Source organism: Galeopterus variegatus, unplaced genomic scaffold (assembly GCF_000696425.1).
Source record: "Galeopterus variegatus unplaced genomic scaffold, G_variegatus-3.0.2 Scaffold8724, whole genome shotgun sequence".
NCBI classification, from domain to species: Eukaryota; Metazoa; Chordata; class Mammalia; order Dermoptera; family Cynocephalidae; genus Galeopterus; species Galeopterus variegatus.
The window spans coordinates 16021-35487 of record NW_007734835.1 but is presented as its reverse complement, the minus strand read 5'-3'; the positions used below and the strand labels follow the sequence as shown (position 1 = coordinate 35487).

The window sequence follows — 19467 nt, the reverse complement described above, 5'->3', positions numbered from 1 at the left end:
TGTAGCAAAGTTTTTTGAGAAGCTCAGTGAAGCATCCTAGGGGCATGGAGATTTCCTTCTGAAGATAATTGCCCCCTGTGTGGCACATTCCAGCCACTGTCCTGCCCATCTAAAGGCTTCTCAGTTGTAATTAAGCATGGGCAAAGCAGTCCTTATGTGAAGCATATGTAGTGGAGATCCTTGCCCTTTTCCCTTCCCTCTTCCTTTCCTTTTTTTTTTCTTTCTTCCTATTCCATTTCTTCTCACAGAGACACCAATCAGAAATATAGATATGCTTGCTCGTTGTCTTTGATTAGAAATAGCCCACGCATCTGGAAGCTAAAATAGAGATTATATTCTAGCTCCCCTAGAGCTGGAAGTTGTAAAATACAGCAAAAGAAATGTTAAAAGGCAGTTTTAAATATGCCATTCATCTCCACCATACTGCCCTTGGATCACTAAGATAATTAAGCATTAAAATCAGCTTAGATAATCGTATAAGTTAAAGAGCTGCCAGTGGTAGCTTATTAGTTCCAAAGCTTTCTGCAGAAGCTCAACCTACCTGACGTTTTGATCCCATGTGTCAAGGAAGTGGTCAAGATTGAGCAGTCAACTTTCAACAGAAGAATTTCCTCCTGATAGAGTGGCAGTTGTAATCATATGGTATTTTTAGGAAAGTGATACACTGAAAAATAATATTACAATTATGTATTTATGAAGTGTTGGCTTTCTACAAACTGGAGATTTAGCAATGATTACTGGAACAAAGTATTACATTTCCAAAAGAAAGAAAAAATACACAGAGACGGTATCAACCAAATGGATTAATGAAAAATCTTGATCCTATTATCTTAATGAATGCAGTACAGAGTGTCATAAATGCCCTTACCTCCTTGTTACATAGTGTGAATTACAAACAGAAAGACCAAAGAAATGGCAAATTTCTATCCCCCTAACAGGGTCTGATACGAGGATCCTTTGTCCCTTTCTCATTTATTACAGATGCCTTTCATCAGTGAATACTCATATTCTAATAATCAATCCAAAAATATCCATAATTAAAGAAAGACAATACCATGGCTATTTTTACAGTCATGTTATGATATTTTAGTGTATTGAGTACAGTAATTATTTATTAAAAGTAACACAAGAAAATATGAATAAAATATCTGTATGTACAAAGTGGCATGGTATGATTTCTACTTAATATTTAATAATACACTTGCAAATTTTTCCTGGAATAACATAGTGGAAAACAATAAATACAAACATTAGGTAACATAAGAACAAAAAGAAAGTAGGAAAGTTTCCATAGATAACAGTTGTTGGTCCCAGAAACTTTAAACTCCAGGGAAATGCATGCAGTCAGCGAGCCCACCTGCCTGGGTTGTTAGCAATACTGTTCACAAACACCCCTCCTAAAAGCTGCTCTCCTAGAAATGTTCCTATAAAATGGACTAATGTGCTTGTTTGAGTCACAAAGGACAGGGGAGGCCCCAATTCTTCTTGATTCTGTTAAATTATTGTATGTCATTTGTACGTCACTTGATTGGAATAGGCAACTGATACAGACTCGCGAGCAGGACTGGAAGTCAGGTGGTTCTGCAGGACCTTCTCTTTTTTTAATCTCTGGAGTGTAGAGGCTGAAGATTAAGCCTGTGAACAACAACAACAAAAGTTCAGATTTCAAGAAAGTGAAGAAAAAGTGGAGATGCTGGTGGAGACCGTTTCTTGGTAAGATATGTTAGTGACTAGCTGAATGTTTTCCACCCAGACATCCCTTGCATGTCTCACAACCACTTTAAACTCAGTGTGTCTGAAAGGAAAGCCCTCGATTGTCTCTGGTCCTGTTCCACCTGACCCCATAATCCCAGTCTTTTCTACGACCTCCATGTTGCATCCAGGCACCCAGGCCGGAAGCATAGGTATCGTCCATAGTCCTGTTCTTCCTCATTCCCCACTGCCCAAACCCAATCAGTCACCACCTCTTGAGATTTTTATCTTACAGACATTTCTCTGTTCTATCCTGCCTCTTCATGTCCATCTCTCCTATAGCTGCAGTCCTAGTTTGAGCCTTGTCACTTTCCAGTGGAATATTGCAATAGCCTCTGACTCCTCTGCTTCCCATCTAGCTCCTCTTGAATTAATCTTCCACATTAAGCACACACTGGTGTATCTCAAGCACAGATCTCACCCTACTGTTTTTCCTGATTAACTGTATCCCATCACTAACGGGATACAGTCCAAGATCTGTTGCTTGGGGTGACAATGTGAGTAAGTAAGAAATTCATGGGCAACTTCCATGCTTTGTTGTTGTGTACAGGAGGGATAGCCAGAGCTCTGGTTTAGTACTTTGGATTTTTCTTGCTTGAAGTGCAGAAACAACTTTCTGTGTTGGTCCAGAAAAGGGTAAGGGATGGAGGCTTCTGTGCTGCAAGTGGGAAAGGGGCAGGGCCCGAACTGTGGCCTCAGTGGCAGGGTAGATGGTGTCATGCTGCTGATGGCAGTGCTGCTGGTATTTGGAGTCTGGGAAGAGGATGAAACGGTGTGTGGGGGCCTGGGCAGTGGTACCAGTGGTGGAGAACTGTACCCTGCTCTTTCATGGCATGGTTGATAGAGGCAGGACCTTTGATAGGAATGGCTGCACTGTTGCCTTGCATGGGGGAAAGCTGGACTCTGGCTGCCATGGCCTAGGGGTAGCAACCACAGAATCCAACTCAAGTCTTTGGGTGTGCAAAGGACTATAGACCAGGGGTATCTCTGCCACCCTCCTAGAGCATCTGTGCTGATAGATGGTCCAGCACATGCCAGAGCATGATGTAGCAGAAGGAGCACCATGATTATAAGAATGATTGCAGAGCAGGCCCCTCCCTCAAATACTGGACTAATTTCATGGGTGTGTTTTATATCTAAGATTGGGGGTGGGGGGGTTCCCTCAAAATAAACACATGACTTCTTGGTGACATTCACAAATGAGGAAAGCTCGTGCTTCATTCTAGCTTTGTAATGTCCTTTATGGTTACCCTGGGAAATAAGGCCCCTCATGATCTGGTGCCTCTACTACTTCAGCCTCATTTCTCAGCCCTCCTGGCACAGAGCTATATTCTCTAGGTCAGTGCTGCTCAAGGTATCTACAGTGAAGGGCCACACTGATTTTTATAAATGTCTAATCATTTGCAAACTGACATTTTTAAAAGTATAACAACATGAATTGCATGTAACAGCAATATCAGATTGCTATGACAATTTTAAAACTTTTTATCATTTCTTTCCTATACCATGCAGTTTTACAATTTTTTGCCTTTGCACATGCTGTTCTCTATGCCTAGAAAATCTCTCCTTTCTTCAGCTAGGCCATTTTTTTCCTCCTTGTGTAAGTCTCAGCTCAAATACCATCTCTAAGAAATTTGCCCTTTAACTTCAGGTTGTAATGTCTGTCTTTACATAACACTGTCATTTATCATATTATACTAAAATATGTTTTCCTCTCCACTTCTATAAGCTCCCTGAGGATAGCACCATGTCAGATCCCTCTTTATACCTGGCCCAGTACTTGGCAAGGAATAAGGTCTCTGTCACTTTTTGTTCAACTGAGCCATGCTCCTGTGCAGGTCAGTTTCCAAGTGAACTCAAGCGTTTAAAGCATAGTTCAATTACATGAACATCCTAATTTGTGTGACTAGGATAAGGCTCACAATCAATCTTGTTTTAATCATTTTCTCAAAGATCAGCAAAATATATAGGGACAAACTAGAATTTTAACAGCATATATTCCACAATAACAATCTTTCTAAAGAAATGGATCTTGCTTCATTAGTGATTTTTTTTTCATTAGTTGATAGGTTCAGTTAGTATGTCTGTACCAATATCAGTATTTACTTTCTTTCACAATATTATAATACCTCTAAACAGCATATATTCCACAATAACAATCTTTCTAAAGAAATGGATCTTGCTTCATTAGTGATTTATTTTTCATTAGTTGATAGGTTCAGTTAGTATGTCTGTACCAATATCAGTATTTACTTTCTTTCACAATATTATAGTACCTCTACGATTCAGTGTGTTGGTTTCAATAATGACAATACAGGACTTAATGGTCTCTGAATTCCTCACCACCTAAAATTTTATAAATTTGTGATTCTTACAATGATTATTCTATGATAAAGTTTCATAATAGTCTTCTTTAACAATACTGACAACACTTTATAACAAGGAATCCAGTGGTCTTAGGAGGAAAGTCCATTTTGTCCTGGTTTTACAGATGTGGAATCCAGTGCAAAACATTATTAAGAAATTTGATCGGGCCTGTAGAGAAGGATCAGAAAATAAATTTTCTTGACTCATAATGTTTCCCTTTTAGCCCCTGTTATTATTATTTAAAAATGAAAGAAAAGTAATTGAGAAACATGTTAAGCTCCTCTGAAAGTTCACAAAGATGCTCTTAATCAGGGCACCATTTAGAAAATTACAGAAATACAGTGAATTGTATCTAGGAGAAAAATAGAAATGGCTAACGTTTCACATGGCTAAGGGCCTGTGGGATGATACGAGCTGCTAGACTTGCCAGCACCTCAACTCTTCATTGGTATGAAAGTCCCTTCACTTCCTAGCCTGCCAGGTGTCTTGGAACAGAAGGGACATGAGAGCTTGGTGAGGAGCAAGCAGGTAGCAGCAGCTCTCTCCCTGACAACAGCACAGAATTGGTCACGCAACAAATGGCTATCAGTTCAGTTCTCAGATTGTTTTTTTCCACTTAACTTTATATCTCAGACATGTTTGCACGTTATTAAAAAATTGTCTTGAGAATTACTTTTGCTAGTTGTATAATGTCATTGAATGGAGGATAATTTATTTTATAATTTCCATATCATTGGACACTTAAGCTGTTTCTAAATGTTTGCTACCATTCTTTGTATATTAATATTTAATCACATTTCAAATAATTTCCTTATAAAAATTTCCCCAAAGTGAAGTTACTAGGTTACAAATGTAAATATTTTCAGTTGCTTAGTGAACACTACCAACTACTTTTCAGAAAGATTTATTTAATTTACACTTTCAACCCCTAATTGCTGGCTAGAGAGGAATGAGATTCTAATACTGATGTGTATGTCTGAATGGCCCTGCTCTGTCTCGGTCTTCTGCTCCTGGCCAAAGTTCACCAGCTTTTCAACAAGAAGTTGCTGAGTGTCTGCAACAGCACCATATTAGTAGTTGGGCAGTAGACGTAGGAGCGGAAACAATAATGATATTACTCACCCCAGACACTTTACCCAGGGTGACTACCACTGCGGTCAGGCCAATTGTGGGCATGTAAATATTCATTGGTTCTTTTGCTTTTTTATTATCTGTTGCCACAGGGTAGATTCTTCTGCAGGTTCTATAAAGCATCTAACACTAATTTTGAGAGCACTTAATCAATGCTTCTTGTGACAATTAAATTAAAGTCAGAATAAAGTCTCCTTACCCAGTTCTAGAAAAGCAAAAGGCAACTGAGCTGGGAGGGTTAATTGCGGAGCAGGCCTGAAATTGGCTTGATCTGTTTTACTAAAACAAGAAGTGTACCTGCATTGCACTGACTGCTCCTCAAGGCATGGAACATACTGAAGAATGGTGTTGCTTGTAACCATATTTTTGAGAAATTTCCACTGTTTATTGATTAGCAATTATTGTAGTGAGATTGATCATCTGTATCTGGTCTTGTGAAGACACCTAGAAGCCTCTGTCACTCAGCTGGTTATATAGCAAGAATATGCTTAATGACCAGCTGGGTATAAGAAACCCCAGCTGAGACTGCATTTTAGGTCAATTTAAGGTATTTTGCACACACATCCATGTTTCCTGGAGCCAGAGAAAAGGTGGGTCCTGGTATGGTCCTTACAAAGGGAGAGCAATCGGACCTTCTGTCTAGCTTCTCTGGACCCCTTGCCCTAAGCCAGTCTTTGGCTGTGATGTACGTTCTTACTTTAATACAGCTTCTATGCTGTATCCTTTTCCTGCAATAAAATGCAAATTTGCAAACATTGTCACTTGGGTCTTCAGAGTCTTTGTTAGCAAAAAAGCCCTAACTGCCAATGTTAGTGTGTGTTTACTGACCCAGGTAAAGGCAGGCTGCATTTATAAGGAAACATTATCAACAGGCAGAAGGAATGAATTTTGTCATTCCTTAGATAGGCAGAGCAACTGGAAGAATCTTCTATGACGACCAAAACATTTTTCTGGCAACTCTTCTCAGAGTTTGTTTTTAAACAAATAGACAATGATGGTTTCACTGACACAAACCATTAACTTTTCAGCTTATAAATGTCTTTAAAAATAACCTAAGCTGCAGCAGGCTAACAAAACAGATATTAATGAGTATCTCAGTGAATGAAATTAGGAAACTTACATATTTATTGCCCAGGTGTGGTGAGGATTCACCAAGCTGTCAGTTCTTTTTTTTTCCTTGCACAGAATGCTCACCTAAGAACAGAAGATACGTTTTGATCTATAAGCTCAGAGAGTGACTAAGGATGAAAATAAAATCTCTTGGCTTGTTTGTTTTTCAAGAAAAGTCTGATTCTCCTGCAAGAATGTCATTAGAGCCACAATTTGCCTCTTGGTATTGCCTGGAGATTATTCACCAAGATTCATGAGTTTTTTCCAGCCATCGTCCATTTTCACCCTGAAGGAGCGATGCTAACTCACTCCCTGGGCGTGGGATGTGGGTTAGGAGATGATAACAACAGGGACATCCTGAGGATGAGTTATTGATTTTTGCTTGTTACATGAGCTGGCTGTGCCTAAGCCAACCCACATCATATATTTAAAGTGCCATTTTATCAGGAAGACATTCTAGGGTCATTCTGTTTAAATAATTCATTGAGAGTTTTGCGAAAATGAATTTATAGGCCAACACGAACACTTTGGTGACATACAGAATAGCACATGTGACATTACTCAAAATTACAGTGTTATTCCACCAACCAATATAAATATAAATATTAACCTAAGATGATGAAAAGCTTAGAGGCCCCAAGCATTCTTTTTTTACAAGCCATTGAATTTGTGACGAACGTATTTCACATTACTCATGTCCTTGAGTTAGAATCAAGCATCAACGTTAGTCACACTATATAAAAGCAATATAGGTCAAAATCTCTAGCTTTTAGAGTAAATGTCATCATTTTGTTCCAGCTTTTATCTGCCAGTGACTAGGAAGCCTATCATCTGGGGACTCTGTGGATGTCACCTGTTACTTGCATGGTCATAGCAATAATAGATAGTGCCAGAGACCTCCGAGAAGAACAAACTCAGGGTTTCTAGTCAAGCACTCCCTCGGTCCTATGCTCTGAGAAATGCCAGGCACGATGCCACAGCCCTCACAGCTTCTGCCCCTCCACAAACTATTGCTCACTGTTTGTTTTGCAAAAAGCACAGCACCTGCCTGAAACCCATGGCTATAGAGTAAAGGAATGAGAAGTAAGCAAAATAAACATTTATTGCAAACCTACGATCTGCCAAAAGTCATGGAAAGCAAACCATGAGAAAAATCATTACAATTCTTAATATCTCTCTTCAGGGTCTAATTGAGAATAGAAAATGTAACAAAGATTCAATAACAATATGATTTCTATAACAGTTATAATAATGTCATCTATGGTAAAAGCAAATGAAACACACACATACCTAGAGAAAAAGCAACTCTATGGAAATATACCAAATGCCAATAATGTTTGTATCGAGGCTGTGTTTCATGGGTAATTTTGATTCTTTTCTATTCTTTTCTATTCTCCAATGAAACACACACATACCTAGAGAAAAAGCAACTCTATGGAAATATACCAAATGCCAATAATTTTTGTATCGAGGTTGTGTTTCATGGGTAATTTTGATTCTTTTCTATTCTTTTCTATTCTCCATTTTTTTTCCTATTTTCCATTATGTATAATGTGGGCAAATATTAAAATAGAAGTTTAAGCCATGAAGAAATATTATAAGGCTGTAATATATGTTAATTTGCCAAATTAACAATACATTAAGATGAGAGAAAGACCTTTTAGAGCTGGAAGAGTCAAGGAAGACTTGGTGGAAATACAGAGAATGAGTCAAATGTTGAAGGGCTGAGAAGACAGAAGATGAATCTATATATTGCTTTATAAGTCTCTCAATGTTTTGCTCATTTTTACCCTTTTGTTTATTTCTTGTTGTTAATAAGTGTTATATGTAAAAATAAGTAAGAAGAAATAGTGACTATGCATTTAATAAGTAATCGTATAACATGACATTAGATCCTGTGTGACCTAATCAGAGGAAGAGGACTTAGCAGCAAGGAACTGTCTTCCCAGGAGAAAATGACCAGAACTCTGACCATGGCTCATCAAGGCTGTTAGAAACTCAGAAAATTAAGTATCCACTGGCATTTTCCCTGAAGTTGGGTTGCTCAGATTTCTGTTTCCTTGAAAACATTATTTATTGGCCTCCACAATGGTACAATTTATTTTGAGATAAAAGTACAGAATTTCTGTATTGAATTAATGACCAATCCAAAGAATTTTTATGGCAACTGAAGCTCAAATTTCATTGTGTTTTTCACTTCTGCATGTTAATTAACATTATATTTCTTATGCCTTGAAGCAAACCAGAGGTGGGAAAGGAGGAGGGGGAGAGGGTAAAAGAGGAATTGCTAAATGGCCACAAAAAATGATCAAATTATATAATGTTGAATATGCTAATTATCCTGATTTGAGCATCACATATTGCACACAGGTATTGATATTCAACTCTGTACCCCACAGATATGTACAATCAACTATGTTACAATAATATTAAAAAAAGATAAATTGTAATAATCATCAATTCTGAGAGGTGGGCAGTCAGATATTTACTCTCAAATTCTTTTCTGTATTTTTTAAATATTTAAATGTTTTTATACAGGTGATAGTAGAAAAATTAAGCAAAGCTTGTGAACTTATATCAAACCTAATCATTTCCGGTTTTCCAGTATTTTTAAAACGATGTTAGTATTGGGCAAGAGATACTTAACTAAAAATAATTTCAATCATGTAATTTTTGTTGAGGGTGTTGAACATAGTTTTATATAGAAACTATATTTTAATATGTTTTGAAAGAGAGTGGGAAGAGATTTGTTTGTGAATGATTTAGAAATCATCGAGTCCTGCTAATGACAGACTAATAAAAATTGTGGCAGTGGAAGGAGCATTTGGAGATCATTATGCTTGAGATTATTAATTCTGAACTATTGAAATCTACTCTGAATCACCAATTTCAGTTTTGCTCTATCACCAAATATTTTCCATGGTAATCAGCTGGGTTGATAACCTTTAGAGGTTATTTTGTTAAAAGCAGTATGATTCCTAAATTGAAGTTGGTAGAAATAAAAGTACCAGAGAACATCTCTTATTATTTCCATGATAATATTTCCTTCTTAGACCTGTGACCTGAAAAGTTACTTTTGAAGAAGAGGAAATTTGGAGGGTTAAGGATCTACTTAACTATCCCGCCATGGTCTATTCCACTTACTACTGCAGTCACGACAGGTGTGGGATACAGCCTATGTAGAATTTTCCCTGGGCCTTACAGAAGGGTCTGCTATTAAATTTGCAACCAAGAAACGTGAGGTTCTCTGGGGTTTTCCCCTGGAAGGTATGGTTCTGTTGTCAGTAGTCATTTCCTTAATAGAAATGGGTAGTAGAAAGCTGCAGGTGGTCCTGATCCAAGTTCCCTCCTCACAAGAAGAGCCAGGAGCTCCTACACAGGGCTACTTCCAGGTGCTGGTTAGCACCCCAGCCACAGCTTGGAGAGCCCAGGAGACTGCAGAGTGTTTGGTTAAATTCCTAAGGCAGTGAGGAAGAATGCATGAAATTATTGTTACGCCTGCTTGCAAGCCACAGGCAGATTCTCAGAACTCACGCTCAGGGTCCCTCTTGAGCTTACTCAGATTAGTTCACATTTAGGCTTCTTAACCAATTTCTAGCTCTTTGCCCTGACCTAGTAGAGTAGGGTTGGCTACTGAGTCAAGGCTGGTGAATAGCTAGATAAGCTAGAGTGGCTTCTGACAGCACTCATTCCTGCATACTTGTTGGTGATTTATTCCAGGACTCCTCCCGTCCCCCTGTCCCTTCTCCCAGGGTACCAAATTCTATGGATGCTCAAGTCCCTGATCTAAAATGGCATAGTATTTGCATACAACCTAACCTATGCACCTCCTCCAGTATATTTTAAATCATCTCTAGATTACTTATAATACCTAATACAATGTAAATGCTCTGTAAATAACAGTTATACTGTATTGTTTTTTAAAATTTGTATTAGTTTTTATTGTTGTCTTGTTTTGGGGGGGAATATTTTTGATCCACAATTGGTTGAATCCACGGATGTAGAACCCATGTATATGGAGGGCTAACTGTTTTCTATGAATAAATTTTGCTTCTTTGCCCTTTCAGATGGTTACAACTGAGAGAAAGAATAATGTGAAAATAAAGGAAATGTGTGCATCAAAGAGTGAAGAGAGACAGGAATGAAAGAGATTTCTCTTAAAAGAAAATGCTCACATGTGGGGTCTGTTGTGTCCGTGCAGGCTTTGGATGTCCCGCTCTTCACTTCTTCTGATTGCCTGTTGTACTTATATTCTGGTTTGAATGTCCATAAAATTGGGACCACATTCAGCCTTTGATATCTTGCTTTTGATTTGGTACAGTATTTATAGTTTTCTGTTTTGCAAAATTGTTTTTAGCTACCAGAAATATTTCTAATGTAGTTATCATTCTGTAGTTCTCACTTTATGTAACACATGTATTCTGGGACTCTTTTGTATAAGTAAAATGTTGGGGACTGAATATTGTGAATGTATTAATGTAACTTGATATTTAAATTAAAGCCACATGATTATTTTGTAAAACTGATAAGTAGTTTTATTTGTTTTGTGATATCAATGTTTTAAATATCTGATCTACTCAAAGTGAGAAAAATCTGTACTTTTTATATTCTTAAAAGCTATCTACCATCTAATTTTTCATTGTTATTGATACAACTCTAACCCATACAAATCACATCTACATTTTAAAAAAAACTTTACATTTTAAATCAAATGACTATACCTGTGAAATTGGAAAAAGAAACGCAAATTTTTTCAACAGGTAATTGTGTCTTGTTTTTATTAGGAAGCTTGCATTAAAATTATATCAAATGATATAAAACATGATTGACATTTTAACTGATGGATACATCCTGGTTCCAGTTGAGTACACACAGCCATTACCAAAAATGAAACAAAACAATAATAAAAAACTCATTAACAAACTTAATGGTCTTTCTGCCACTCCTGCAAAATAGGAAATGCCTCCACCCCATCATTGCAACACATCTACGCATCTATAAAAAACAATTTCTAAAGGCCAGAGAGCCCAATAATCTTACCAAAAATGAAATGTCTAGGGCCTATCTTTCCTTCATAGGCGAATTTTGTACTTATTGAGCATTACTAATTGACTATTTCTAAAGAAGTTATGCTTTTTGGTTATGTTTCACAAGCATAAAATCCAAGCTTATAGTTAGGTTTTGAAATGATCATTTTTCATCTAACCAACTGTCCGGGAACTTACCAGACTCGTGAGAAATTGTCTTAACAGTGAGAAGCTTCACACCCTCTTTATCGGACTGAGGTCTATTTGAAACAAAAACATTAAGATAGCACCACAGTAATTAGGAATGAATTCTATGAAAGAAAGTAAATGTGCCAAAACAGAATGAAGATACACATGTATATATATATTTACATGTTTCTATGGAAAAATTCTTGTCTCTTCTTCACTAGAAATACACATATACTTTTTAGCATTTTCCATTTCTGGAATTAAGACAATAAATCCCTCTCACTTAGTTACGTGGTGATTATCAGCTAAATTAAACATCAATATGGATCATGTGAAACATTTGTCACAAGGGCCATACTGCACGCCTCCTGTTCTGAATTATGAAGTGTAAGACATAGAAACATTTCCAAACCTTTCGGGCTGATGCTGAGTTCTGGGGATATCCCTTTATATAAAGTCCCGAGTTACTGCAGTACTGTGTCTGAACTGTCTGTTTTAACCAAGAGTTTACACCTATTCCTTCTCAGATTTCAAACAGTTTCAAACCCTAATTCCTTCCCTGGGACATCTTGACTGCCTCCATTTCTAATTTAGATGTGTGGATGACATAGAGATATTATTTCTAGAGTTTACGACCTGATGAAATACAAAAACACTTAAATAATGGAACGCTACAAATTCAGATAAACAAAGAAAACCTGGCCACGGAATTTGTTTTTCACATGGAAACAATTTGTCATGTCTCCTTGCCCCACCTTGGTTGTAACAGTTCCCTGCACTGCTAACAACTGCTTTGTTTGTTTTAATAAAGTCAAAATAGAGAAACTATCTACATTTAAGGCAAAGCCACTCAGAGCCGGCTCATGGTAGTGTAGATGTGGGTTTCCCTAACTGTGATAAACATACTGAAAATTTAACTGGGAAAACTATTTCAAAACTCTAGATATGTTCTCTATAACATTTTCCCTCATAGTTATATTCATTCTTCTACTTTTCCATTTCATCTTTTTATTTCCCATTTTACCTCTTTACCCAAGTTTAAGAGCAGTTTTCTCTTTTAGTTGTTGGAATTTCTCTGTATAGTAGAGAGCTCTGACAAATAGCTGAATCCCAAATATAGTGCTTTCTACACAAATCTCTTTTAAAAACAATTAAAAAATATATAAGTAGAGGATCAATAATTTTCCTTATCTAAACAGTAGGGTCAGAACTCCTAGGAAAAAAATGATGTGGCCTTACTTACTGATCATTTCCATTTTCTGGCATGCCTAGGAAAAAAGAGAGTTGTTATTAGAGTTGGAAAGAGCTTGGCCACAAAAAAACCTGAAACCCTGACAGCTTTCAGGGTAGGGATGTTTCTAAAGCCAGTGTTTCTTTTTTTTATCCCCCACAGACCATTTCCTCAACTATGGTTAATGCACATCTTGACATTCATGGGATAGTCCTAATTATATTAACTGCACTTAACTGAGTTCTGGACTAATTTTGATCTCATAGTTTCACATCATTATGTGAAACTACTGTACATTATCATACATCCCACAGACACTAGATAATGTCTCAGTTTATTTCAGAATCTCTGAAAAAATTATTCTCAAAGTATTAAATTACCTTTTTATACCAGAGAATTGAATTCCCACTTTCCTTTATATATTCCTCTTTCTTGGGATGCAAATCGCTGTATGTGGTGAGCTACAATGTAGATATTGTTTGTAACTGCATCTTAAGCCCACTGATTCAGTCTCTCAAAAGTGCCCTGCAAGATGTCACTGAGACTACTAACTGCAACTAATCTTTTGTATGCTTTGCCAGGTTGCTTCACAAGTGTTTTGTGGAAAAACGTTGGGTTTAGAGTGAGAACTCAGAATGATTCATTCTGCTTAAGGACATGGTCTCTCTGGAGTGGATGTTGGTGGTCGAACCCTGCATTAACCCAATTAGGCCAGCTGCTCAATGTGATAGCTTAAGGTCCTTCTTGTTTTGTTCCTGATTTTGCTATGGTTTTATTCCATTGCTAATCAGCTCCTCCTTCTTGAATTTCTTTTCAGAACTAATCTAGCTGTCACTGGGATATGCCCTTGGAATATAATTCTCCTGGCTTTGACCACTCTTGTTTTATAAAAACCTTGACTTCCACTAATATTTTGGCTGCTTCTATTTCTGTCACCTTGGCTAAGATACCCCATCATAACTCTTAATCCCCAGGATTTAATCCATGGCACCAAATGCTGTTCACCAGCTAGACTGAACTTCATCTTCTCTCTATCAGTAGGGTTTTAACAGCATTTTTTGATTCCCATAAGTGTCATACACAGTATCACCCGGGATGCTCATAGCTCTGTTTCAAAATGAGTGGATATATTTTATATGTCTGTTTTAATATTTTTTCCTAGAATGCTATAATGATGGGGGTATTAACAGATAGAGGCATGCCGACCGACTACTTTCTACATATATACCATTCCTATTTGGGTTAAATCTCAGCCCACTGTCAACATTATCCAGATAATTTAATTTCATACTAAAATCTGATTCATTTTGTCTTCTAGAGAGCAGAGTGGGTTTATTAATTTTCTGAACTTAGTGAAGTCTCATCCACACACTTGAAAAATGAGTAACTGCAGATGTTTAATGGTGCTAATTTAATGACAACAATGCTGTAAATTCTGTTTGGAAAATAAAGTTAACAGTAAACAAATAGATTTGGCTAACTGTATTGCCAAACTTGCTTTTAAAGTACTATATATCTTCAGAATAACTCACCACAATGGCAGGAGTTTTATATATTCAGAGTCCTCTTTAGTAGAAAATGTCAACTTTTCAAATAATGTATTTTCAAATCTTCCTATGCAAAGCAGTTTTTCAGTACAGGGTATTTTTACAAATGTTTTTAGCACACTAATTTCTACCTATCATATATACTCAACAGCCACAGCCTTCAACTCAGATGGCTGATTTACCATAAAATATATATAGAAACTTAGAGAAATTAAAATAATTTATAAAAATGCTATTTCCCCTCCAGAAACTGGGTAAGGAAACGTATTTCAGACATTATTATAAAGTTTATCCACTCACTCCCAAAGGAAAAGACATTGGTTAGTTTTCTTCTTATTTTTCACCAAGAGCTAAAATGAGCACCACTGTTTGGTCTCCTAACATTTCCTTGCACTGTCATGATCATGGTCAGTTGTTGGCCTGGGGAAGGGCATTCATTAGTGTCCTGGGGGCATACTGTCCAGGGCGTAAACAAAGCATAGTGCAGATTATATAGCTTATAAAAATAATTGCTTTTTACCTTTTAACAGTTTATGAGACAGGTAGAATTTTGTTAGTGAAATATTTAGAATCACAGTGGGGAAAGTGAAGTTTCTATTTTATTGAACATTTAAAAATTTAACTCAACAAGCACATAGTAAGGGTCTGCTATATATGAGAGTACTTAAAAAAATTCATGGAAACATAGAATCAAAAGGAACTATGAATCTTCACATGTATTTTTTGATGTGCCCTCATATTAGGGACAAGGCAATGTGCATAGTATGTGGTTTGCAACTTGGAGGGTGCCTGACTTGCAGGGGAGGCTGGCACATAAGTAAGTAACTGTACTATAGTAAGATGAATGAGATCATCAAATTATGTACAATTAAAATTAAAGGAATAATCCATTTTGCTTGAAGAAGTGGTGTGATATAAAAAGATGGAGTAAATTGGTGTTTCAGTTGGATCCTAATGGATAAGTTGGGGATTAGGTATGTTATAAAAGCTATGAGGTGGGCTGTACATTCCAGGAGAAGAAATAGTATGAATGAAGGCTCAGACACACGACTCTGCATCACACAACCACAGCAGGGGTCTGGAATGGAAAGACTGGAGGTAAGTTAACATAGGGGACAACTGAGCCATGGGAGCCGAAGAGGGATTCAGGAGAAGCCTTGAGTAGAAAGAGAGCTAAAGTTCCTGGAACAGAAAAAAAGACCGAATAAAGACTGAAATAAATCTGAATGCAGTAGAGATTTAGTTAATAATAATTTATCAGTATTGGCTCATTCATTGTAACAAATATATCACACTAACATATTAATAATCAGGAAAACTAAGTGTGGAGTATATGGGAACTCCCTGTACTGTCTTTGCAACTTTTCTGTAAATCTAAATCTCTTCTGAAATAGAAAGTTTATTTTTAAACAAGAATAAAAACCATAACTGTCATGGAAGGAAGCTGTGCCTCCGTGGAGGGAAGTAAGTCACAGAACACTCTTCGTGAGATTATGGGCCCCTAAACTGAATTCTTAGCAAGCTTTCCCTTTATTCTCTGTTACATGGAAAGGGAATTAATCCTCACTTTAGATAAGGCGTGTCACTATGCACGCTTTACTACCATATTCCCCTGATGACTCACAAAATTTGGGCTACTTCACTGAAAAAAAGTGCCCATATTTGATAATAGTACTTAATCCCCATTCCTTACATTCACTAGCATTCAATGGATTTCTCTGCCCCTTTTCCTCTATTTCTGTGATCAGGCAATATGGCATTTTATTCCTTTCTAGAACTCCTCTCTTCCTGTAAGAGTTTAAGACTGAGCATATATTCATTCTCCTTTCAGGAAAACAAAACAAGACAATGTTACCTACCTGGGTCTGTCTTCCAGCACATTCGATACAAACCCACCAGAACAAATACTGAAAGTGTTATTGCAATCAAAGCAATAACCACTGGCAACATAACACCTAAAAAGTATTGGGGACATTGTCAATCAGAGTGGCTATTGAATTTCACAAAGTTTATTAACTGAGCAAAAGCATGCATGTTTCCTTTCTTCTTTACATATCATTCTATTAAAACTATATTTTAGGCAAAGAAGACTTATTTAGTTTAAAGGTTTTGCACTAGTTGTCATTTTTGACACATCCACTTGATGTCAGTCTTGTAGCCTTTCTGAAACAAAATTCCAAACCAAAGACAGCTAGTTCTCCCACATTCCTGGAGACTGGAGAAGTGAGGAGATGGAAGACTGCAAAGGCAGAAGATATTCTCTATATTATAATTAAACCCACACTCACACATTATATTCCTCAGTACTTTATAATAAAGTTACTGGAAAAAAAATATATGTAGCCCATTTGGGACTACATTAGTCGTAATTCTGGCTTTCTAAAAAACAAATATCTTTCTATAATACTATCTTAAAACTGGAAAAGGCATAAAATAACCAAACTATATACCACAGTGGATGTGATTCTTAAAAACGAACAACACAGTTCGGGAGAAATGTGTGTGTGTGTGTGTGTGTTTTGGGGGGAGTGGTGTTGCTGCAGTAACCTAGAGTGAATTTTTCCTAATTTCATTGAGAAGAAGGTTTTTTGCTGGGGTTTTTAGCATCTGTCTTCTTTTCTGATGGTCACTTCCCAGGTTAAAATTATAATGATGGCAAACAAGCTGTCACAGGGATACAACTGGAGGAAGTTAAGGTTACTGCATTTAGTTACGTATTCTCATCTACTTGCATATGTGCTCCTCATACATTTATCAGGGGGCGGGAATAATTCTCCAATTCATTGATAGGGTGGTTTATACTTCCACTGTCAGAGTTAAATGTTTGCATTAAGTAAGTTCTGCTGATTTCATAGTAGACCTTGAGTGAGGTCATTATTGCCTCCTAAAATGAAGATGCTATGAGTCAGCAGGTCAATAATTTCCATGCTGACTTATTTGATGGAATTAAATCTTCTTATTCTCAATTGCTAAGAAAATGATTGAGTATTCTCTATTCAGTGTTAGCATACATGTAAATATTATGTGACATATATGTTTTAGCTAAAATGGAATGTTTGTTAAAGACCATTTTTAACATTAAGTTCTGTCAAGGTGAAAAACTCATTATTTTGTATAATTTACCTTCTCATTTTTTAATTTAAAAATATTTAACTGACAAACAAAGATAGAATATATTCAGGGTCTACAACATGATTATTTGGCAACAATTCATTTTTATGGGGATCGCTGCCGGTGTACTTTGGTATATCTGAAACTAGTCCCATCAAGTCATCCCTGGCTCTTGGTGGTAATCAATTAGTACTAACGTAAAAAAAAAAAAAAAAAAAAGAAAAAGAAAAGAAAAAAATCACCAAGGTATGCTCATTAAGACCAGGCTTACTTGTAGGACATTCTCAAAGCAAGCAGTAGTTAGATAGGATTATAATGGGATTGAAAGTTCTGTAAAATTTAGAAAAAACTGTGATAGAGTTTGGATGTCCCCCCAGAGCTCATGTCAAAATCTGATCCCCAACTTGGCAATGTTGGGAGTGGTTTGGGTCATGGGAGTGGATCCCTCATGAATGGATTAATGCTGTCCCTTGGGGGTAGGGACAGTGAGTGAGTTCTTGCCCTATTATTTCCTGTGACAGCTGGTTGTTTAAAAGACCCTGGCACCTCGCCTCTCTCTTGCTTCCTCTCATCATGTGATCTGCTCGTACCCGCCGGCTGCCTGCTGCTTTCTGCCATGAGTAGAAGCAGCCTGAGGCCTGTACCAGATGCAGCTGTTGCAGAGTCATAAGCCAAATAAACCTCTGTTCTTTATAAATCACCCAGACTGAGGTATTGTTATGCTAGCACACAAATGGACTAATACAGACTGACCATAATCTAGTCCTTTCCCCTTATTGGTCACATTTAAATATTTTGCATATCTACTACCATGAATGAAGATACGTCTGTTACTCACTGGAATAAGAGGAGCTAGTTGCTGAAGAGCTTGCATTTTTTCCGACCTCAGTGCCTATTATTTTAAGAAAGAAAAAAAAAAGTCACCTCTGGTGAATATGTGCCAATCCTCACAATCCTCCCTCCACCCTTATTTAAGGAAGCATCTGTGATTTATAGATATGATGTTGCAAGTGCAATAGTCTATCTCATTCTGGCAGCACTCTATTTTGTGAATTAAGATTGGTAGGGCCTTCTTGATGAGGAAGGGTAAAGTAGAGCAAGTTTCCATACATGCATGTAGAAATCATACCTTGAGACTTTGAGTTGTTTTCTGGAACTGTTACTGATATGGAGAGTAACGTACTGGATGTAGTAAGTGATGCATCTGGTTGTAGAGTGTTAACTGTAGGAAAATCACAAATCCAGAGTCAAACTATGATGTTACCTCTTCATACAAAATTTCTTTGCAGATTCAGTTTACATTTCTGAAGATCTGTGAAAACCGTTTATTGTTGGTTGAATAATAGGATACATACGATTGTAACACTAAATCATAACTTCATCTACTCCTCCTAAATTTAAAGATGATTAAATTTAGAATTACAAAACCTAGGTATCAGTATTACATCTTTAAGAACTGGTCAGGAAAACTCAATCAAGTCTCTTACCCCAGGGTACATCTTGTATAACCTACTGCATAAGATTCTTGTGGGATGCAAATTTATGCAAAAGCATTATTCAAATTTCAGATACTATAACTTCAGGTAATAGTGATTTTTCCTATCACACATACATACACCCATGGACGTAAAGTACAGGACTTAAGATTTTATAGTATTTCTCAGTGGTTGAAAAGATTGCAATTGAGGCTTTGGTTAAAAGGATTGGGGAAAAATCAAAGAGAACTCCTTCAGTTTCATTCCTAAAGCTCAGCAGTTGTTTACACTGTAGGCCTTATGTAGAGTTACTGTTGCTTGATTATATTTCCACTATTGTCCATGCTTATTTTTTCCAAGGAAAATGTTAATTAAATTTATTATTATTATTTGTTTAGTTAACATTTGTCATCTTCAATGAGAAGGAATAAAAACAAAATTATTAATAAAAAATTATTATCCAAAATTTATACATCTGGGCAGGAACCAAGGGCCACACCCCACGCCCCCCTTCAACCAGGCAAGGA

The 19467-nt window shown here is 36.9% G+C and overlaps 1 protein-coding gene across 1 annotated transcript; it reads right to left on the bottom strand.

Moving 5' to 3' along the window:
- Window positions 1-792: 792 nt before the first annotated feature.
- Window positions 793-18687, bottom strand: EMCN (endomucin; the record flags this gene model as incomplete). The annotated part of the gene is made up of 7 exons (XM_008593111.1): window positions 793-1635; window positions 6371-6444; window positions 11586-11647; window positions 12820-12844; window positions 16214-16309; window positions 18304-18357; window positions 18595-18687. Coding segments are annotated over 6 exons (365 nt in total), but the record flags the coding sequence as incomplete, so codon positions are not given.
- Between the last annotated feature and the right edge of the window lie 780 nt (window positions 18688-19467).